This window comes from Ambystoma mexicanum, chromosome 11 (genome assembly GCF_040938575.1).
Source record: "Ambystoma mexicanum isolate Mex_15411 chromosome 11, UKY_AmexF1_1, whole genome shotgun sequence".
Taxonomy (NCBI): domain Eukaryota; kingdom Metazoa; phylum Chordata; class Amphibia; order Caudata; family Ambystomatidae; genus Ambystoma; species Ambystoma mexicanum.
Window position 1 is genome coordinate 165709445 of NC_090934.1, and position 23361 is coordinate 165732805.

The following is a 23361-nucleotide window of genomic DNA, read 5'->3' on the forward strand; positions in this document are numbered from 1 at the left end:
GGACGGCATCCACTCAGCACCCCGAGGACTGGAGGCGCGCAGGACAGCCACAAGACAGCTGCAGCCCTTCCCCTCTTTCAAAAACACTAGTGGAACCCCAATGAGATTTTTTTAAAGCTATCATCAACTAGGATTCTGGTACTTGTAATCTTCCATCTATAATGGAAATAAGCTAAAATCATGCCCCTAAGAAGTGTCCTGCACGTGGCTACAGAACGCCTCATCAAGGGTCTACGCAGATACGACCACATCACCCCGGCCCTCATCAGCCTTCACTAGCTCCCACTGCATGCACAAATCACCTTCAAGTCTTGCTGCATCATCTAAAAGGCAGTCGCTCTCAAGTCACCTTACGGTAACACATCATCACTTCCGGCGGACAGCGCACCACCAGAAGCCGGGACGTGTGCAGGCTTGAAATCCACCACTGCAAATAGGAAAGGAGACGGAAAACAAGCTTTCTCTGCCTACGCCCCAAGACTAGGGAACCCCGGTCAGCATCAGAAGTGTCCCCAAGCTCCTACAAATCAGACAAGAACTCAAGACCCACCTCTTCAGGGAATATCTCCATCTCAACACCCAGGCCATCACATCACCCCTCGTGCCACCTGACTCGCTAGACGCCACCCGCCACTCTCCTGCCTGCCACCGTGCACATCTGTACCCCCTCTCTGTGCCCTTCTGTATCCCCCCACGCTGTATATCTCTTTCTGTTGTTACCTCTAAAAAGCACTCTGTTATGCATCTGTACTGTTGTATACCCCTGTAAAGCGCTCCGTTATTTGTCTGTATTGGTGTATACCCCTGTAAAGCGCTCCATTGCCTCTCAAAGCTAGGTCTGTGCTCAATAAATACCATAGTAATAAAAATGGTACTTTGTATAGAACATGTTTCTATAAGGATATTTTTTAAATATTGCCATGTTGGTTTATCAGGTGGTTTGTGTACTTTTGCAGTTGGCTCAAAAGAACAGGATATTACTTTCTTTCTTTAAAGTCAAACATTCAAAAAATAAGAGCACCCTGCTGTATGACAAGAACTGGAAAAGAATGCCGTCAAGCACTGAAATTACAGACTGGACCCAAATCGCAGCATTACCACTTATCAGGAAAAGTAATTTGTCCTCAATTGGTGGACACTCCCGTCCCCTGCACACCTAATATATATATACATATATGAGTATTAAATAATGATTCTGGTATCCTCTAGACTATGTGTCTCATATAACAATTCTTCACATATAACAATTTCATGAGTGAGCAGTTTATTCTCAAAAAACGGCACATTTCAAAAATAGAATTACAAATATGATAAAATGAGCTTGATGCGTTTCGGGAGAAGGTCTCCCTTCATCAGGAGCAAAAACCCATACGGTTCAAATCTTAGTTTGTCTTCTAGCTTCAACCTTTCTAGTATATCTACAAAATGATTGGAAGAACTTAAGCCATTGTTGTTCTTACTCTTAACCCCTTAAGTGCCAAGGACAAGTATGCTCGTCCTTTTTGCATAGACTTGCATAATAGCCTTGCACTTAACTATACATTTGTATTCCAAGAAATCAATCTCGTACCCAAATAGAAATCACCTTCAATGATGACGGTGGATAATATACTGCTTTTTGGGAGTCAACTAGTTTTCTAGCTCTGCTGTCCTTATTTATAGTTAAATTCATGTATCTGGAAAAGAATGCCAAACAAGGTAATATATGTCGCTGCTAGTCATCATCTTTTTGTACTATGTGCTATTTTGCATCACAATGCCTACTTGGCGGACAGTGCTTTTTAGAAATAGTGCAGTTCATTACGCTTAGTGTAGTATTATCTCTTTTTCAATTGAAGATAGTATAAAAAGGAACATAAATGTTCAAGTCAGGTGGTATAAGTATCATCTGGATGTGCTAATTAACTGAAGCCTTGGCTTACCTTATTGTCACAAGATAGCTGCTAAAAAAGAGGCTATATTAGGCATGGAGGTTGGGAATGTAAAGGAATGTTATCCAGTTACTTAAATTCTGGAGGGGAGTAAAAGTAAATAAAATGGTCTAAGTACTTTATCTTAAGTCCCATTCTAATTATTAGTTGTGCGCTGCTATCATAATGTGGAGTAAGAGTTACCAGTGGTCAGGAGTAGCTTTTAGTCACTAAACAAAGGCTTCATTAGGTGTGGAATGTAAAAGGAGGACATCCCGTTCCTTAAAACTGAAGGGGAGTAAATATCAATAAAACAGTCTAAGTTCCTTTTTCTAAAGTCCATTCTGATTATTAGTTGTGTGCTTCTACAATAATGTCAAATAAGACTTACCAGCGTTCAGGAGTAGCTTTTAGCATGCCTATCGCAAGGCTTAGAAGGAACGCTATGTGCGGTAAAATGGCCATTTGTAAATTACGTACAGCGCGTCCACGTGGGCGCGCTGACGTCCTGTGTAAGAACCTTTGTTTACATTATGTGCGGCTAGCTACCGCAATGCCTGTATGCATCTCATCATGTTTGTATCTCAGCTGTTTATGCCTCATTCATCATTCCCAAGTTCAGTAATCACAACTAAATGTTTAAAAAAATGTAAATTTAACAACCTGTAAGTACATTTTTTTACCCCTGATCTCCAAGGGTATTCATGTATTCAGCAAATTACAGCTCATGATCACAATAGCATTTTGCAAGATACAGTTACATCATAGTCATCCATAGGTGATACATTTTCTTCAATGAGTTAGTCCAACATAATAGTGTTGTCCCATTGCATATTGTTGGTATTACAACCTTGCTACATGATCATTCAATTTTGACATTTCCAAATAGTAACATTTCGGGTGGGATAGCCAGATTGTGGAAAACAAAGTTATGTCTATAACATCAGATGTCATATCGGATATTCTATACATGTATTGTTTAAGCATGTTATCACTGTATGAGGTATATGTATGCCATCTTGGTTATATGATCGTTCTATTATATTCCATTCAGCTTCCATTATGTCGTATTCATAATTGTTTTACGTGTGGTCAGATGAATTCTAGAGGACTTTTAAAGACAACAGTCTACAAAGAATATACAAACAGTATAAAACCATAATCACATTTAGAGAAACTGTGTGAGGGAGAACTCTTCATTCGTTCCTCTGGGGGGTCATGGAATCTAACCTGGGGATCCAGTAAACTTCTCTCTTTGCTAGGAGAATATTTGTGTTCCCTCCACTCGATGGGGACTTGACAATCTCCAGAACTACATATTACAATTGTGCTATAGTACATCCGTTTTCAGCAAAGTGTCTGGCAACTGGTGATTTCGGATTATTGGTTTTGATGTTCGATTTATGTTCTGTTAACCTCTCCTTGATCTTCCTTGTGATCTCACCTACATAGAATTTTCCACATGGACAGATCAATCCACATACAAGGAATTTGTACGTGTCCAGTACAGGGATGTCTGATATGGTCACCTTTTTATATATTATTGCAATGAAGACCAGAGGTCGAAGTGGGCGGGAGCGGTCAGGAGCGGTGTTCCCATACTTTTTATTTTTAAGTTTCACCGTTCCTATCCTTTTATTTTAAAAAGAAACCGTTCTGGAATGGTTTAGTTGTAAAATAAAAGTGTAGGATGAAGTTGAAGCTTGCACTTCAGTGCACTGCACTATACAATCTCATAAATAGCAGGTGTGTTTGTTTGGGGGTTTGGATTGTGTGTGGAAGGGGGCACAGGGATGAGGTGTGGGGGGTGTGGGCCAGACCGGTAGGGAACATAGTTCCACTACTTCTTTTCGTACACTTCGACCACTGATGAAGACACGGAAATGTTTAGCGTTTGGGTTTAGACAGAAACATTGTTTTTGTGAGTGAAGTCTTTCTGCCTTCATGAGGTTATCCCTGAGGTTTCTGGCTGTAGTATAGGCTATCATGGGTGGTTTGGGGAATAATTTGGTAAGTTCAGGATCTAACCTTGTGATTCTCCAGTTCCTTTTGATGATGTGATGGATCTGTCTACTTTCTTTTTAAAGAATGTCTTCAGAAGTACAAATGGGGGCTTAATCTTTTTTGATTTGGGTGTGAGAAGAATCTTACGAGTCTGTGTGTTGCTCCTATTGTTAGCTTTCTCTAAGAAGGTGTCCAGATATCTTCTTGTTCTAAACCTGTCTGTGACATTTTCTACTGCTTCTTGATATGTGGCATCGTCAAAGATGACCCTACACGTTCTCATCTATTGGCTTAACGGCAGGTTGTTCTTAAGATGTGAGGGGTGGTAACTTGCCTAGTGCAGTGTGTTGTTGACATCTGTTGGTTTGTGCTAGATCGATAGTATAAGCTTATTGTCATTTGGAGTGATTAGAGTGTCAAGAAAATGTACACTTGGAGTACTTACATCGAGTGTAAATTGGATTCTGGGATGTTGGTCATTTAGATATCATGACTGTGTGACTTTCATATTTAGGCACCTCTAATACCTGTTGTCTACGCAGGGCTGTTCTCTCCCTGTTTTCTTGAAATTCCATTCCTGTGATGTATTTAAAATGTGTTGCTCTGCTCTGATGCTCCCCACGTACGTCTGAATTTTCAAACATGGGCATTTTCTAACTCTGCTGCCCTCTTCTGATTCTTGTTAAAAAGTATGTGCGTCATTTGTTACTACTTGGCTGCTAGGCTGCCTGGTGAGCTCTTTATGCACTGTGCAGCCCTCCCTCCACTGGGCATCTTTATCCCTCCCCTGCGCTCCCCATGGTGCTCCCCATCTCCACCATTTATTCTAACTGTTTCTCTATTTCCCCCCCTCTCTCTCGAAGCCTGGAAGGCAACGTTTAAGAAAGCCCTTGTGGTTTCTAACCCTGGTCTGCCCATTGCCGACACTTATGGCTAAGCTTCTTCCAGGCAGACTATCACCAACATTCCCTCTCCTGACCTATGGACCCCCCATATGGGTTCTGTCCTCTCCCCTTTCTCTTCCTCACCCATTAATGGAGGAACCAGATGGGAAGTGCTCTTGACACACTTCTCATCACCCAGGTGCATCATTAATGTCTACTTTAATAGCAGTATCATGGGCCAGGGCTCTCAGCCCAACCTGTTCCTCCGTGATAGGCATCTTCCATCTCTTTTGAACTCTCTCCCTCCCCCTGCCACTCCTCTGTCCTCTACCCCTGTCCTTCCTCACCCTCCCCCCCACCCAAGTGGTGGTACCCCTCCCCTGTACCCACAAAGGGTTAAAGGTGGCATTAGCTTCCCTTAGCTACCCTCAATGCTCACTCTGCTGCCAAACACTCTTCTGACATCTCTCGCCTCCTTGAAGACTTTGACCTTAATGTCATTGCGCTCACCGAGACGTGGTTCAATGCCAGCTCTGTCACTGCTTTTGACACACTTCTTCCTGAGGGCTACAAGATCCTCTCCAATTCCAGGCCTAACTGGCCTTGAGGGGGCGTTGCCCTTGTCTTTCCTGAATGGATCCCTGCTTCTGTCATATCCATTTAATCCTACTCCTCCATTGAATATCTTGTCTGCAAGCTTGGCATCTCTTCTACCCTATCAATCACCCTCGCTACCATCTACAAGTGTCCTGGGCCGGCATACCTCTTCCTATTGGAGTGGGCTGACCTCACCTCTGCTCTCCTGACCTCTAGATCTAAGTTTCTTCTCCTCTGAGCCTTTAATATCCACCTGGATTCTCCTGGTGCATTACTTCCCCGCCGCAATCTCGGTGACTCTTTCTCTCTCACCATTCTTCCCTACGGTCCAACCCACTCAGCAGTGCATACTCTTGATGCACTCATCTCAGCGGACCTGTCTCTCTCTCTCTCTAACCCTCTCAGCAAACCTGTCTCTTGGTCTGGCCATTCTCTCCTCTCACCTGGAGCTCATGGGCTCCCCAGCTAAGCCTTTATCTGCATTGCCATCCCCCTGCTCTTGACTCTCATTCTGAGTCAGTTCTTATTAATTTTCAGCTTTCCATCTCCAACACCCTTGACATTCTTGCCTCTGCCATGAGGATCAGCATGAAGCCTGCCACCAAATGCAAAGGTTGGTACGATCCCAACCTACGTGTAGATTATAAGGATAGCCGTAAATACTGAGGTCCTTCCGGTCAATAATACAATGATATGCAAAAAGTGGAACTTGGTGATAAGGTAAGATAGACAAAATTCAGAATTCTATTCAATACACCACCATCAATTTACTACACAAAGTATCAAAATACTTATCCAATGCCAATATTCACAACACAACACAAAAGGGTCCACCTATAGCTGGTGCCCTCCTTGTATTCCTACACCAATTTTGTTATATATTACACCCATATCTCCTGCAGGTATGTATATGTACAATAGCATATTAGAAGGCATCTGCCACCAGAGTATGTTGCGAGTGAGAGGAAAGATTTGCACTTCATTGTTTGTCCTGAAGAAGGTCGGAATCACGCTTGGCTCAAATTTCAAGCCTTTGGTTAGCCGACCAAAACATATGTAGACTTTGTCAATAAGTCATGCTATTGTACATATATACATACCTACAGGAGATATGGGTGTAACATAAATAACAAAATTGGTGTAGGAATACAAGGAGGGCACCAGCTATAGGTGGACCCTTTTGTGTTGTGTTGTAAATATTGGCATTGGGCGTGTTTGAGAGTGTATGGCTATGAAAGGTGGTAATAAATAGATGTCAAATGTATGTTTTACTGAAAATTTGTATGGTTTTTTAATAGTTTGATACTTTGTGTAATAAATTAAATTGATGGTGTTGTATCGAAAACAATTATGAATTTTGTCTAGCTAACCTCATCACCAAGGTCCACTTTTTTGCATGTCACGATTCCAACATAACCTTGGTGAATAGCAAGTGTAGAATTGCAGAACGGAAATGGCTGGCGTCTCGTACATCCTCTGACAAACTGGCCTGCTGCCTGCTCCAAAGGCATTACAGACTCTCCATTTGGTCCAAGAATTGGGCCCTTATCCATTCCCCCATCTCAGGGGCCACTAACAACACGGCAGAACTTTTCAAAATCTGTAAGGAACTTGCCAATCCTACTGCAGTATCTTCTTCTCCTCTCCCTTGCCAGGCCCTCTACATGGCCGTGTCCTCCCACTCTTCAACAAAAACTCAGGACATCCTGTCCTCACTCTCCTTTTCACTCCCTCCACCACCTGCATCCAAGCCTCTCTTGGCCCCTCTCTCTTCCCCCTACTACTTCCCCCTACTACTTCCTCCTCCTCTCCCATAGCACCTGTTGAGGTCGCCAAGACTGTTTGCTCTATGAAAGTCTCCTCCAAACAGGTGCTTCCCTGCTCCTCTAGAACTATCAAGGATGTTGTTGCCCCTGCTGCCTCTTTGGCAGCTGAGTTCTGCAACCACTCTTTTGCCACTGGCTCCTTCCCACTCAAACACTCTTTTATGCACCCCCTCTTAAAATGGAAGTCAGCAGACCCTTCCTGCCCGGCTAACTACCGCCCTATCTCCAGTAACCCCCTCTTGGGAAAAATCTTGGAGAAGCTGGCCATCTCCCAACTAACCCACCACACTGAAGCTGCTTGCTGCCTCCATGACCACCAGTCTGGTTTCAGAGCAGCCAGATGGACGTAAAATGCTCTCCTGAACACCCGTGATGACTTATTCACTAACCTTGACTTCTGTTCTGTTCTCCTTCTGTTCTCGTCCTCCTGGATCTGTTCTCTGCTTTCGACACTGTCAATCATGCCACCCTCTTAAATCGTCTCCACGATACTCTGGATATCACAAACCGGACTCTGGCCTGGTTGACCTCTTTCCTTTCCAATCGGCCCTCCCAGGTTCAAATGGGCCCTTTCCTCTCCTCAACCTCACACTCTACCTGCGGCCTCCCTCAGGGCTCTATCCTCTCACCGTGGCTTATCAACATTTACCTTGCCCCTCTTGCCCACTTGATCGCCACCTTCTTTCCTCATTTCCAGTGTTATGCAGAGGACACACAGCTTTCCTTTAAGCTTCCCTTCTCTACCTCCCCTCATTCCTCTCTCATTCCCAGCTGCCTTATTGCTATTCAGGCATGGTGCGCTGCCAATAATTATAATGTCTAACTTTCCAAAAATCCTGGGGACAAAATAAAGCAGACAATAAAATCTCATTCGAGAACAAAATTGCACTTATTAAAAGTTTGCCGGTATCCCGCCGATAATTCCGGCGGGATACTGGCAAACTGCCCCAACCGTTTCCGCTGCCTGATATCCTGGAACTACCGGGATATTAGAGGCAGCAGAAAGGAGGTAAATCCCCATCTCATGAAGTACCATAATACTCCATGGAGGGTGTTGCCGGAATAACCGGCACTGGTAATTGCTGGTAGGGGCGTGATTTACCTCCAGCTCCTGGCTGGGGGTGAATCAGTGCTCCACCGGCAAACGTGTGATGTGCCGGTATAGTAAAATTGCCAGTTCCGGAATTACCGGCAATTTTACTGGACCAGCAAAACTGTAATGAGGCCCATCTTCTAGCATATTTGAATTGATCAGCCTCTTCATCTTACAAATGGAGCACACACTATTCCTTGTCTCGCCACCCTATTTGCGCTGCATGTGTGTTTGGCTATTTTGGGGGATTTGCATCCCAAAACTTTGTCTTGCTTCGGGGTGCAAATTTGGAATATACGTTTTCAACGCTGTTCTCCTTTCAGGTGCGGGTGCGATAGTAGCGGCCATCGTTGTTGGAGTGATCATCATTTTCACACTCGTTCTGGTCGCGCTGAAAATGTACAATAGGTAATGTAAAATTTCATTAATTTACAAGATCCTTGTTGATGGGTGTCAATCATGCCTTGTGCGGTCATTACTTTCAGTCCTTAAAGATTCAAACAGTTGTTTGCTATCTTCTTGAGCTAGATTACAGATAGGTGTTTCCTGAAAGAATAATGGCTCGCTTCCTCTTTTTCAACATCTGGTTTTGGGAATGATTAGATGTAGACCAGATGTGCATCCGATATTGATGGACATTCTCAGAGATGGTATTAAACCTAACTCGCGCCTTCAAACAATGTTACATTGTCCGTTCTCTGCTACCATTAGCCAAGGAAACCTCTTTAAGTATTTTCACACACGATCCGGTCTTAAAAGTCTGGTGAGAAGACAAACTCCCACTTTTGGTCAAATAGTGCATTAGAAAATGTGATGAAAAACGACAGTGCAGAAGGTATCAGTGTGCAAACTGCTGTCACAGATTCCAAATCTGGCATGTTCGGTATCAATAATCGTGCAATAGCACATATTAAGACATTGCAAGAGGGGGCGGGGGGGGCAATTAGACACCAATCATTATATTATAATGCAAAATTGGTATTGCTATTGTTCACTGCAGTGACGCAACACATACTTATCCTTGGAGAGTGGCATGAGGGCTTGCATAAGCCGCCTTCACTTGAAATTGCAGTGTTTCCCTGCAGGTGGCACCCGCTGCCAGGGGGGCTGACATGCATCTAAGATTACACCCACGCTTTCTGCTCATGGCAAAGAGGTGTGGATGCTGTCAAGATAAGTGTCAAAAAAATGTCCTGCATTTAAAATGGATCCAGGTTGGGTGATGCAGAAAGTGTTTCCACCCGCGTTATGCACTGGTTAAGTCAAACCAGTGCTTTGATAATCAACAGTGGGATTGTGACTTAACTAAGGCTTATCATAGTGAGGTGCTACCTTTCCTGCAACAAAAACAGGTAACTAATAGCTCCAATCTGTGTTGCTCTTCCAGGGGTTCTGTGGTTGATATTTACCTGTAACCAAATGTGCACTCGGCTTGTGGAGCATTCACAATATTTATATCGCATGTGTACATAGCGCTTCATGCCAGATTCCTACCGCTTCAATGTGTGCCATCACCTACCTCAGCTGTACTGGCTGTACGAGCCTCGGAAGGATGACGGACTGTGGTAACCCGGCAGGTATTTTAACCTGTGACTTCAGATTGCACAAAGATCACCTGCTGTAACCTGCCAGTGTAGGTTGCTGTTCAAACTTATGAATATCGCTGGGTAGAGCACAGCCCTTGAGAGAATACTTGACCGCCCTTGGAGTGCACTAGGGTAGGATTTGTAACCCACAGCCTGCTCTGGCAGAACCCAAAAAGTCAATTTGTCAGTAGGGCGAGGGCCGATCTTCACTCCCTCTCCATTTTGAGGGCCACACACACACCAAGTCCCATCATGTCGTGCTGCAAAGGATGTCATCATGACTGTGCATTAGGATACTTAAAACCCTATTGGCCACAAACACAGAGTCTCTTCCAGCTTTTATAAATCATGTCTCTTTTCACCCACCACTCCCAATCAACCCAGTAGCATATCCTATTGGTAACAAACACTTGGTCTCTTCCAGCTTTTATAAATTGTCTCTTCACTCCCACTCCCCATCAACCCGGTAGTCGATCCTGTTGACAATGAACCCTGGGAATATTCCAGCTTTTATAAATTGTCTCTTTTCATCCCACTCCGTATCAACCCAGTAGCAGATCCTAGTATCCAGTAACTTGGATATGAATCTGGTATGCTCCTTTGCAATCCCTGTGCGGAATGCAGAAAAGATACAATAATTGTGATTGTGTCTTGTGCGCCATACTTGTCACCTCATTTTGCGCATATTTTGCTTCCTGTCAGTCAGCTGGCCAACTACTTAGCTGTGGGTTGTTTGACAAATCAAAGGAACTTGTACATTGTCCCCAAAGGGGAGCCCCCCCACACCTGTGAGGATAGGGAGGTGAGCCTGCTCTGCAATACCCTCACACGGAGACACTCCCCCTTTGTGAGCAAGGACTCCAGTTTCCATGAGGATCTACCTAAGGCTGGACATATTGTAGCCTCCACAGGTTAATCAAAAGGACCCAAAGATATACATTATCAAGACTGGGACGAAGAAGCACCCAACCGATGCTATTATCCTATAGGAGACGAGCATATCCCTTTAAATAAAAGGCGAGGAGGCTGCTTAAGGAATCCTCTGGGAGAAGGCAGCGAGAAGCAGAGAAAGACGAGCACGTACATAGTTTTGGGTAACTCCTCTGCTACATCACAACTGGGGAAGACAGAAACCCAGAAGCCTATACGTTTCAAACTCACCAGAGAACGCAGTGCAGAACACCCGCGACATTGCAAACCCGAATTGAGAGAAGCCAGCAAGGCTGCAAAGAGGTGTCGGCTAGACCACGAATAAGCAACCGTGGTGGATAGTCCTTCCACAAACGATCTCCGAGACCACCAGTAAAAGCAAGTCGATAGATGTCCATTTATGCCGTGCAATACCGGCCACTACGAAGAAGCAAGTGAAGGCATAGAGAGAAACGCCAGCGAAATGAAGCAAGCAGCGGTCTTTGAGTAGAGGAGAGGTGCCTAACCGACATAGCTCCCAAGGACGTCCCCCGTCATGAACAAAGGGAAGGACAGGAATCACGGGAGGCACTCAGAGCATCATTAAACCACATGAACAACTCTCCTCAGGGATGAATTTGAAATGGACTGTATTTGAAAACCAAGTGGGAACTAGAGTCTGAGAAAGATAAGACAATTGTAATATATAACAAGAGAAGTAGCCAAACTAAAGTGGATACATAATTGTCCAGGAGGAAATAGTCACCAGAACAGGAATATTTTAACAAGATATTTTAACCACAGCAACAAGAGTTATGGATATAATGTGAAAGTCCCAAAAGGGATTCCCAAAGAGAAAGGAAGATTTGATAATGCTGTTGATGAACTAAAGAGGCTTATTCACAAAGTCACAAGAGACTATTTGTAAATCAAATACTAACAAGTGTGATGAATCCTGTGATGCTATCCCTTCTCCCCGAGGGGGGAAGACTCCTTCCATGAAGCCAGGGAGGTGAGGCCTCTACCTGATAGTCCCCCTGGGGGTGGTACTCAGCGGGTGGATCTCATGGGGAGGGATTCCCCCTCTGGGATACAGAGAGGACATCATGGGTTAGCGCTGTTTAATGCACCTTCACCTACCTTTCTTCCCTCGCCTCCTTTTCTTTCCTCTGGTGACACAAGTTCCCCCCCATTATTTTTGCTTTAGCAATAGTGCCACTAGTACTGGGACGAGGAAGGTCAGGACTGACTCCACTGAAGTATTCCCTCAGTGTACTGAGACGAAGAAGATCAGGACTGACTCAGCTGAACTGTCTTGTCAATATACTGAGACGAGGAAGAAGCTCTGCATGAGAAAGAACTCACAAAACCATTGCATTCAGCAGTCTAGCTTTTGTATTCCATAGAACTTAAATAGAGAAGAGGGACTAACAACATTGTAAGTCTCTCTCTGAGGGACACCGCGAGCAAGGCAAGCATGGTGCATATGGAACAGCTGGACCTGCAGCTACTGACCGGGACGTGGTGGAAGGAAAAACAGAACCCCTACCTGCTTGGAAGAGGAATGAGGACCAAAGGCCGGAAGAGGCTGAGTTTCCCGACATGGAAGAGCGATGAGGAAGACGCAGGTACGCACAGCCAGGCTCCTGGAAAGTGATGGGGAGCTGCATATGGCAACATGCGAACTCGAGACAGCGCAGAAGAACAGTTGGAAGACGCAAGGAGGTCCGAGACTGAGGTGAGTGACTGGGAGCCCATGCAGAAGGTACAAAGCAGCTCAGAGACCTCAAGCGCACTACAGAAGCCAATGTAAAGGGGTATGGGACTCCAGAAGCCAATACAAAGGGGTTGAGGACCCGAGAGAGAGAAACATAGAAACAGGGGTCTGTGACCGGAGTAGCAAATACAAAGTGGTCGAAGACCCAAGAAAGAGAAACAAATGTGAAGGGGTCTGGGACCCAAGGATAAGAAAGCCTAACAGGATCAAGGACCCTCTGGAGCAGACAGTATTCCTGGCAGGGGAGTGACCAGGGGTACTGTGAAGAAGCAATCAAACCTACGCAACCAAGCACGAGGACAAGGTCCTTCAACAAGCCATCTTCTTTGTCGAAGTACCTGGTAAGGTCGAATAACAGATCTGGTCAAGTGAGTCACTTGTGGGGCTCAACAGGGGTGTGAAAAAGGTCACAGGAAGGGAGACTTAGGGCCTACTTTGTGGAACTGTAAATACAAGCTTGGGAAAGGCCAGGGGAAGGGAGACTTTTCCCCCTACTTTGTGAAGCTATAAATACAAGCCTGAGAAATGCAAGGGTCGGAGGCCAGTCCCCCTACTTTGCGAAACTGTAAATCGAAGCCTGAGAAAGGCCAGCGGAAGGGAGACAGTTCACCTACTTGTGAACTGTGTTTGCCCAGAATAAGGAAGTCATTCTTTTGGACTCCGAAGAGACTGATCCAGTTTAGTTCATTTGTAATTGTAAGGGATTGAAGTAGGATTTGGACACCGACAGTGGACTTTTAGCTATGGCAAAACAAACGAGGCAATGAATGGAAGGTTTAAAATGTATCTTAAACTGTGGCATTGCTCTGGGCAACCCTCCAGACCATTGTTCTTCACCTGCCAAGCCATGGTCTGGTGTGTTGGTCAGAGCAGTGCCAGAGTTTAAGATTAATGCTAAACCTTCCAGCCATCACCTCTTTTTTTTTTTTTGTTGTTGTATTTTTTAATTAGGGACGTTCTGACAGCTCCTTAGTTTTTGTTGACGCAGGGAAACCACTTTTAGATTAGGGGATGGCTAGGTTTCCTTTTTTCTTTTGGCATAAATAAGTATTTTCCCAAAAGCATGCCACCTGTGAGTCAGTGTCCTCCTAACACAAGGAACACATATACGGGTACCATGAGTACTTTCAGGAGAAGGGAGTCATTCTACTAATTTAAGTTAGTTTACACAAGTAGTATGGTTGTTGTGGACAGCAGACTTGTTTATTTGGATATTCATGACTGACGAACAAGCACCTTATTTAGTAACGTAGGTAGGGACAACCCAAAGGGATAGGGAAAGGTAGGCTTTTAATTTAATTTAATAGATTATATGATGCACAATGTTTTAAGAGTTTGTGTCCTTCTCTTCTGACTTGCCACAGTTGACTAACCTGTGGATCACTGTATGTTTTGGACTATGACTCGGATGATCAATCTCATTGTCTATGGTAGCTATGGCTGATGGGAGTTGTAGTCCAAAACATCGGGACAGGCAAAGGTTGGATAGCCCTGCTTCAAAGCTCTCCCGTTTTATCATTCTATGTGTGAGAAAGACATCCAGACCTGTTTTTTTCACTTGGAATTCTAGGATTTGTAATCCTAAATGGAAAAGACAAAATTACAAGTCAGAGAATTCCAAGAAAATAAAAAAGGATTTTCTCACAAATAGAATGGGAACATTTGAGAATTCTGTTGCTTCAACCAAACTATGATCGCATGACTCCTGTGCTTATTTGTGAGCTTTATGCATGAAATACTGTCTAGCCTATGGCTTAACTAGATCACATCAATCATGGTGCCTCAAACTATTTCCTTGGTCACTTCATTCAAATTTTCCAGGCACTTTTGAATTTACCAAAGTTTCCAGGTACCTCTTTTGAATTTACCAAAGTCTCTTATTCACTCTTAAAGTAAGATGTGTATAGGAGCTGTCATATTCCCAAGCGGACCACCAATGTTGACTAAGCAGACCACCCCCAGTAGTATCTTTCCAGTTGAATTCAAACTGTTGGTTAGCCCAAGATGCTGCAAGGAATAATGTTTTCAATCTTTTATATAAAAACAAATTTAGAGGTACAATGACATTTTTTTGGTTTGGAGCATCTCGGTATGAGAAATTGCCTGAATTGTGCTATGGGGAGGCTAACGAGCGTTAATTAGCTGAGTGAGTTAGCAAGCACTGCTGAGATCACAGGGTCTCATGTTGGAATTCCATTGGAGATGACACCACCTGTCATCCTTCTGATGTCCATAAATCGAGTACTGTTAAATTGAGTAATAGGGCCTCATTACACGGTAGGCGGTGAACCATGGCGCTAATAGCGCCATGGTTCATGCCGGTAAAATACCGGCACCGCCTTGGTGGAAAAGGGAATTACCGCCCCATTCCAAGGTTGGCGGGGCGGTAATTCCCCCTTCCACCATTGCCCTTCCCCATTCCCATTTTTGCCCCATAGGGCTCTATGGGAATGGGGAAGGCGCTAATTACGGTACCGCAAATTGCGGTACCGTAATTAGCTCCACTGGTCCCTTTGCGGGTTGGTTTTTAACGCCTGCAAAAAGCAGGCGTTAAATTTCCCAACCCGCAAAGGGACCTCGTAGTAAGGCGGTAAGGATTTACCGGTACCAGTAAAATACCGGTACCGCTAAACCCTTACCACCTACCGTGAAATGAGGCCCATAGTCACAGATATGATGTACAGTGCTATGAAAATGGCAAACACATGTTAGAAATCCGGATATAAAGAGCATATTGTTTTAGTATTGTTCTGATTATTATCAGTATTAGTATTTCAAAAAAATTGATGGTCATACCATCATGCCAAGCTTTTCCACTTTTGAAACCTGTAATTCACACTCAACCTGTCCCAATGGCTCCTTAGAAATGGGTCCTTAACAAGAAATCTCTATTCACCAAATTGTCTGTTGATCTCTTAAACTGATGTATGCTTTAGAATAAGAGTTTAAACACAATATCAAGAATAATTTTCCCCCATCCGTATACCTGTCAACTATAGTGAAGTCTCTATTATGGGAAAGATGTTTATCCATAGTTTAATGCAGTCAATTCTTTCCCAACAGAAATTTACGGACGGAGCGCGAGTTTGGATCCCAAAATACAACTGCCAAAAGAAAAACGCTAAGTGCATCAGGGAAGAACAGCGTTGGAAGCCAGCCAGATCCTGTAATGTCCATGCCAGTAGACATCCACCTGGAGAACAGATGACCATGAGATCATGAACCGTTGCAGGAAGTTTAGATCAAGAGGAATCACAGACAGTGCAAACTGAGCAGACCTTTCTCTGCATTATTTTGATCTTGAATTTTGCAAGGATGGTGGTGACCGTCTGGTCTATTGCCCAAATGGAACACAAGGATTGGAATTTTAAAAGACAGTTATTCATCTTTGCATTTTTTTTTACCTAATGATATGTGATCAAGCTTTAGACGTCTATCTATTTGCGTTGGACAAGATTTCATAGATCGAAGAACACTCTACGCTGTGACAAATGAACGCCAGTGCATCACAAAATACTTGAAGGTCAATATGTGCTCCCTTGTTGTCTATGCTCCTTCGGTGAGATTATGGCTTCTCTGCCCCTAAGTGATATCCTTACGTGATATTGTTTTTAACAAGAGACAGACTTACGAGGAATGTGGCCACATAATGCTTCACTCCATAACATTTTAATGTGAAGTAGGTATTAATGTTGCTGTAATTAATTTTGGTTTAGGTGGCACATGACGCTAAACTGTGTCAGAAACACACAATGACAGTCATTAGATTTGGCTTGTCTATAGTTGAATTTACACTCACGTACACATAGGTAAAGGGGCAGATGTCCCTCAATCCTGACTTGCAGTTTCTCCTACTTTTCCAGCAGTGACACGCACATAGCTCTGCTGAACCACCTCAATTCTGCCCTGCAGAAACCCATGCTGTTCTTTTACTGAGGCCCATATACAGTTCTTGTAGTGCAGACCAATGCTGCCCTGCAGCTGCTACGGTACTGGGACCCACACACAGCTCTGCCAGTGCACCTTAGCTGAAGTGCCCGCTGCCAGTCTTTAATACGGAGGCAAACATAGCCCTGTCAAAGCACTTTAACCCTTTTCCCGCAGAGCCCCATGCTACTACACTACTGTGAACACATCCCACTGACTTTGTACCTCAGTCTGACCTGCAACGTCATGCAATTGCGTTACTTTGATGAACACAAAGTTCTTGAAAGGCACCTTGTTCCCTTGTTAGTTCATTACTTGTTCTAACACATAGTGCTGCCACTGCAGCTTCACTCAAATGTGCCACAACAGCTGCTGTTCTAGTACTTGGCCCACCCACCGCTATGACAATGTACTTCTTTTTTTTATTACTATGGTATTTATTGAGCACAGACCTAGCTTTGAGAAGCAAAGGAGCGCTTTACAGAGGTATACACCAATACAGACAAATAACAGAGCGCTTTACAGAGGTGTAAAACATTACAGATGCATAACAGACTACTTTTCAGTGGTAACAACAGAACAGATATACATCAAGGGGTAGGATATAGAGGGGAACAGATGAGGGGTACAGCTGTACCGGGTGGCATGGAGGAAAGGGCCACCATGATGGCCTAGGTATTGAGGAGGAGAGACTCCTTGAAGAGGTGCGCCTTGAGTTCTTTTCTGAATTGTAGGAGCGTGGGGGTAAATCTGATGGTGAGGAGGTTTCATAGTCTTGGGGCGTAGGCAGAGAAGGCTTGCTTTCTGGTCCTTTCCTTTTTGCAGCAGCGAATTTCAGGTCTACACGTGTCCTGGCTTCTGGTTGTGTGCTGTCTGCCGGAGATGAAGAGTTTGTCCCGAGGTAGCTGGGTGACTTGAGGGCGAGTGCCTTATGATGATGCAGCAAGACTTGATGGTGATTTGTGCATGCAGTGGAAACCAGTGAAGGTCGATTAGTGCCGGGGTGATGTGATCATATCTGTGTAGACCTTTGATGAGGCGTGCAGCCGCGTGTTCCTGGGCACATAAGGGAGGATTACAGCAGTTCTTCAAGGAGTGTATTGCCTCCATCCAGGTGTGATGGGAACAGCGCTTGAACAGTGATTCTAAGCTGTCTGGAGGGAGGAAGGGCTTGACTTTTCACAGGAGGGAGAGCTGATACCAAGCTGTCTGTGTTTTCTTAGCTATGTGTGTCTTGAAGAAGAGGTGTTTGTCGATGTGGAAACCAAGGGACTTGGCGCACAAGGTGAGCTTGGGTGTGAAGTCCTCAGAGTTCATGGTTGAACGCCAGGTCTGTATGTCTGGGTGCTCAGTGTTGTTGGTGAGGAGTAGGAATTCAGTCTTGAAGGGGTTGAGCTTCAAGTATGCACTGGACATCCATGATTGGATCGGCGAGAGGCTGGTTTTGAGCCTATGGTTGTCCTTGATGGAGTCGATCTTGGGGTATAGCTGTGTGTCCGCGTATTGGTGGAATTGGATGTCGTGTGTGGCTAGGAGGGCTCCCTCACCCTCCTGGAGTTACTTCAATTCTGACCTTCCGGACTGGCTGCTTTTCGAGTGCAGGCAACCTCATACAGCTGTCATTGCAACTTATTGTGAACCAGCCCATGCTGTTATAACACTAGGACTAACATGCCGCTCTGAGGTACACCTCAGTCCTGACCTTCACTGCTGTTTGTTTTAATAAGTCCCCTTATTGCAGCGCAATGACACAATCCTATTATAGCTCCAAATAAGTTAACAGATTGTCCCAATAGGTGTAAGCTAAGTCTGTCTATTATGATCTGTTTAGTTCTATCAATCTCTTCTACAATAAAATAAAATATACATTTTGAGGAAGGTGACATCAAAACAATGTGTTTGCTCATCTAAGCACATTATCAAGGATGACAATCAATTGTTCACTTCTTCTGGCTTCACATAGACATGATTTGGTTTTGCTTTTGTCAAACTGGAACCCACATCCAGCCCATCAGATGAAACGCATTCCTGACCCCTAGCAATTGCTGATAGCGCCAACACAGGGGAATGCACCTCATTACCTCATTACTATGCCTAGTTCAACAATGTTTTAGTATGCAGCTCCAATAGCTGTGCAGCCAATGAACCTTGTTATTGATGTTTAGACCTTGGGTGCTCCTTCGACTCCCTCAATCTACCCCCAAACAAATAACTCTTTACTGCACTGCTGTCTCCGAGGTCCGACCCCCTCTTGGCAACCCAAGATATTCTTTGCCCTTGATGTTCCTACCTGCTCCACAGAAGCCTTCATATAAAGACCATTGTGTGCTCGGTTTTAGGTGTCTATAGAAGCACACACTTCAAAGAAAATGATTCCTGTACTTTGTCTAGACCAGGGGTCTCCAGATGTGTTGGACCGCAACTCCCATCATCCTTAAGCAGCATAGTCAGTAGCCAGATATCTAGGGGAATGTTAGTCAAAACATCTGGAGACCCAAATGTTGCAGGCCCCAGGTCTAGACATTCCTAGTTCTTCCCAATACCATGGCTCTGCCATCAAGCAGTGCCAACAACATTAAAAGCCAAAACTGAAACTGATGGATTGTGTTTATCATCTAAAATTCTCCAGAAACAAGAAGCAAAAGAGCCCTTGCACCCTATTTGAGTGGCTGATGTTGAATCCAAAAATGTAAGCTGTCCAAAGGAGTATGTATGGGTCATGGTTACTAACATTTTAATGTTATTGTGTGTGTGATATGAGCACCAAGCCATGTGTCTGTTATGTATTTAGAGATGCACACATGCAACCCTTTTATCGGTTCTATTTTCTTTCGCTGGCAGTTTTTTCAATGGAGTTTTTGCCAAAACAATTCAATTGAAAAAACTAACATTTTTATTTTATTTTGGGGGGGCTCCCCCCAAAGCCTTTTCTGTCTCCATGCTATTCCACCTACCTCAGCCCGCCACCTTTTTTACCCCCTGCCCCTATATACATTAAGTTCAGCAAAAATTCCATCAGAAAAACTCCTGAAAAAACTCAGACAAACCGCGCAATACCCTTTTATCACAGATGTCTGTTGATCAAATATAGAGATATCTGATCACTGTTGTATTCCTGAAACACTCTTGTGATTTAATGCAAAGCAGACAGGAACACCCATTTGTGCTATTTGTCCCCGTTTCCACTCTAATATAGGTATTTTGAGGTATTTTGAAGGAGTACAAAAGAAGTGTAGCAGACTGCCCATCTTGGAATGATGGCCTTGTATCGGAAATTAATTCATATGGTTAGTCTAGGATTGCCCCATGCGAAATACAAGTGAGGCGGTACGAACAGAATGCCTGCAACACAGGGCCAGTGGTCAGTGGACCCTCAGACCCCAGCAGGCTGGTTATACCGTAGTGTGGCAGTATGGACAGTTTGAAACTGCTTTCAGGCAAGACCTTCCCTAAGAGCAGGCGACAGAAGAACGACTTACTTGGGCAGCAACAGCTGTGTTTTCACATTAGATTTCTTCTGTAAAGTACTTCAATTACAATGCAATGAAACCAGCTTCATTTGTATAGCAATGATTGCTTGATATTGAGGAGGGGGTCTTGTCCCGAGACAAACAGGTGTAGTTTGGGAGTGATATGTGCCAGTCGGGGGACTGGGGCGCATTCTAGTGTTTAGCCCTGGGCACTAAGTTGGCTAGAAACTGCCCAGCGTGGGTTTCTGCCAGGGCATATGGGACCTGCAGTGCTTAATGCAGCCTTCGTCCATGCACCCATTGAGGTGCTTATGTAGTTTAGTTTTATTCATTATTATGGACTTCTGGCATTGTGCACACTTTTATGCTGTAGGGTACTCCCAATCCGGCCCAAAACACGCAGAGTGTGCTCGACAAGCACTGACCATATTTGTAACTCCCGCTTGAATTCACTGTATTTCCATTAATTTTGTGCAGTTATCTGGAAAACATGGACTGGATTTGGAGACATCTGCTCTATGCAGTCCTTGATGAAAACAGTGCCGATGTCCATTGTAAATAACGCCGACTATGGTCATTCGTGGCCAGCCAGAGAATCCCAGGTACTTATGGTGGTCTTATGAGTGTGTTTTTGCGCCGGCTGGGTTTCATTTCAATAACCACAACTGCTCTGTGGATAATTACTCTATAGTAAATAAAACTGAAAAGGAATCCGAGTCATAAGAGAGAAAGTATCTGCACGAGCTATGTAGATTTTAACACACATGTTAAGATGGATGGATCTGGCACTCTTCCCCGTGGTGGTCATTTTATTTTATGGGGGTCACGTTTCCCATACTTCCCGTGTACATACCCCACCCCTCTCCCACTACAGTAAAATCAATTTAAAAAACTATACTTCCCCACCCCCCGCCCCTATAAAATTCTGCAAAAAATGTGGTAAAACGTCCATTCACCAAATGCGGTGAAAAGTCTGCGTTGAGCTTCATCCTTCCAAGGTCTATACATTGAGTACCACTAGTCAGCGTGATAATAAACCGCCATTACAACAGCTCTGAGAAGTGGGAGAAGCCAGAATGAGGCGCTTTCTAACAAAGCAACTGTTGGGACAAAGAACAAGCTGGCATGTGCAGAAGGGATGATTCGGAGCATTGTAGGGAAGTGTTGTGTGGGAGTGTGATCTCAAACGGTGGTGGCCTGTCCTGAAACTGCGTGCCGGTTTGAGCAGTACTAAGGTCGCTTACAGTACAGCCAGACTTCGACTCATGTGAGCCTCAAGGCTGAGCCGACCAGCCAACTTCAGAACTCAGCGGCCCCATACAGACGACCAATGTGGCTCGACTGTTTGGCATGGAAAATGCTGTCATTCTTGTCTCCTGTGGCCACGTGAACTTCTCTTTTGTGAATAATATTGTCCTGAAGCTGCTTGATGGCAGGGGTACCTGTTTCAGGCACTGTTTGTATATTGTCCCCAGAAGACTAAGCCTTCAACATTGTTTATTAAACTTATGAAACAACTATACAAGAGTAGTAAATGTATTTATAAACCTGTTTAGGGAGTCTTTAAAAAACCTGTTGTATATTGTCCATGCAGATAGAGTAATGCTGACACTGTAAGGTATATATTTTTATGATTCTAAATAATGTTTAGCTATGAGGTCCCCAACTTACTGAAAAACTGGGATGAGACATGTCTGCTGTGAGTGATAGTATTACAACATGATTTAAGTGAATGTATATGTACATACCATGTTGCTTCTACTAAAGTCGACTCACTTTGCCCATGTCTATACAGGCTCCATAAACAAATATACTTTTGCCGATTGACTTAAGCTTGTGAAGGTTTTTTTTAAAAAAAACGTTTTGTTTTCAAACTCTGGCTGTAAACTTATGAGGAAAGTGTGAATTTATTTATTCGATGAGCTGGATGTAAATCGACTATGAGAATCGGAGCACATGAATGAATGTTCCTACTATGTTCTGGACGAAGACGCAGTACGCGTTGTGGGCCTGAACGGCCAGTGTGGATTTGCTCCCTCACAAACTACCGGGGGTTTGTGCACAAGCCTTACTATGAAACCTTTCTGTCGAAATAATAATTAAAAACATGCTAACATTTGAGTAGATGTTTTTGTTAGAAAAAAATATATCAATAAACGAAGGATATTTTAAGTTATTTCTGTGTACCGCTCTATTGGTCAATTGTGATGATGCTTAAACCTTTATTCGGTTGAACGTTTTATGGACCGCATGCCCTCCCATGCAAGAACCAATAAAGAATTGATGGATGGTAATTCAAGAGTCTCCAGGATTTCCACCAGTGATCCTAATGCCTTTTCCCTCTCTTTTTTCTGCTTCTGTAGGATTTTGAAGTTCTTTTCCAATTTTTCACTTTTTGTGGGATTTTTTATGTTCCCTTTGTTGGATTTAATCATGCTCATGTCCAGAGACTGATCAATTATTGTCAAATACCTGGGTCAAAGCTCAACACACCTTTGTTGGTTATATTCGCTGGGTGGCTGGGTCACATGATGCTTTATGCCATTTCCCTACAATGTTGGTGAAAAGATACCAGTGCTTTAGATCTGCAGTTCACACTCTCAATGGGAAAAGTGTTCTAAAGTGAGGATGTAGGAGCGGACACATGATGTAGCTGGTTCGGAAGCTGTGTTGTATCACAGGTGGACGCAGGGCCCTGTGTCCTCCTCACATCTGATCCACCAATCAATGGAGAGGTTTCTCACAGCCCTCGTCTGTCTTTCTGCTTTTTGAGCCTTGCCAAGGTCTTGTTAATATCGCGCAAAGGGATTCTGCAGGCAATGGACGAAATCATCCCCTGCAACTTTAGAAAACCTGCTGTAAAGATGTTGTTGGCGCAAGAGGAATTGGGGGAATGTGTTACGCATCGAAGTAGGTTACATCATTTCAAATGATAAGGGGTTCAAGATTAAGATCACTTGAGTGAGAAATGGAAAGACTAAGGATTCAAGAAACACATTGTCAATAGTGTTTGCATGTCTAAGTAGCATGGATGGCCTGCACGCAGCTGAAGAACTCAATCTCTGGTGCAGATGTCCTTCCCCCATACTCAAATTGTATAGCATAAGAGTTCTGCAACTGAGAATGACTTTTCCGCCGTGAAGCCAAAAGAAAACAAATCCATAAAAATCCTGGGCACATATCCGTCCGTTTTGTTGTAAATGTGTCCAAAAGTGGGCAAATTCCTGTTTGCGATATCAGGGTTCACCCAGACTATTGCAGTCCCAAAAGGGCAATTTCTACGGTACTATTAACCAATGTGTGTAACTGAAAGAGTCAACAACTTTTAATTTGAGGCATCAAGTTTTACCCAGTTGAACAAAAAACAATATGATGTGT

The 23361-nt window shown here is 44.0% G+C and overlaps 1 protein-coding gene across 2 annotated transcripts in view; it reads left to right on the forward strand.

Moving 5' to 3' along the window:
- The window catches only part of NCMAP (non-compact myelin associated protein), a 347688-nt gene extending 325529 nt beyond the window's left edge, over positions 1–22159 (forward strand). For both annotated transcript variants that reach the window (XM_069622709.1, XM_069622708.1), the window contains exons 3-4: positions 8638–8722; positions 15650–22159. In XM_069622709.1, the coding sequence (XP_069478810.1) occupies positions 8638–8722; positions 15650–15794 (230 nt within the window). In that variant the 3' untranslated portion in view covers positions 15795–22159. The remainder of the gene's footprint in view (positions 1–8637; positions 8723–15649) is intronic.
- Positions 22160–23361: the final 1202 nt, after the last annotated feature.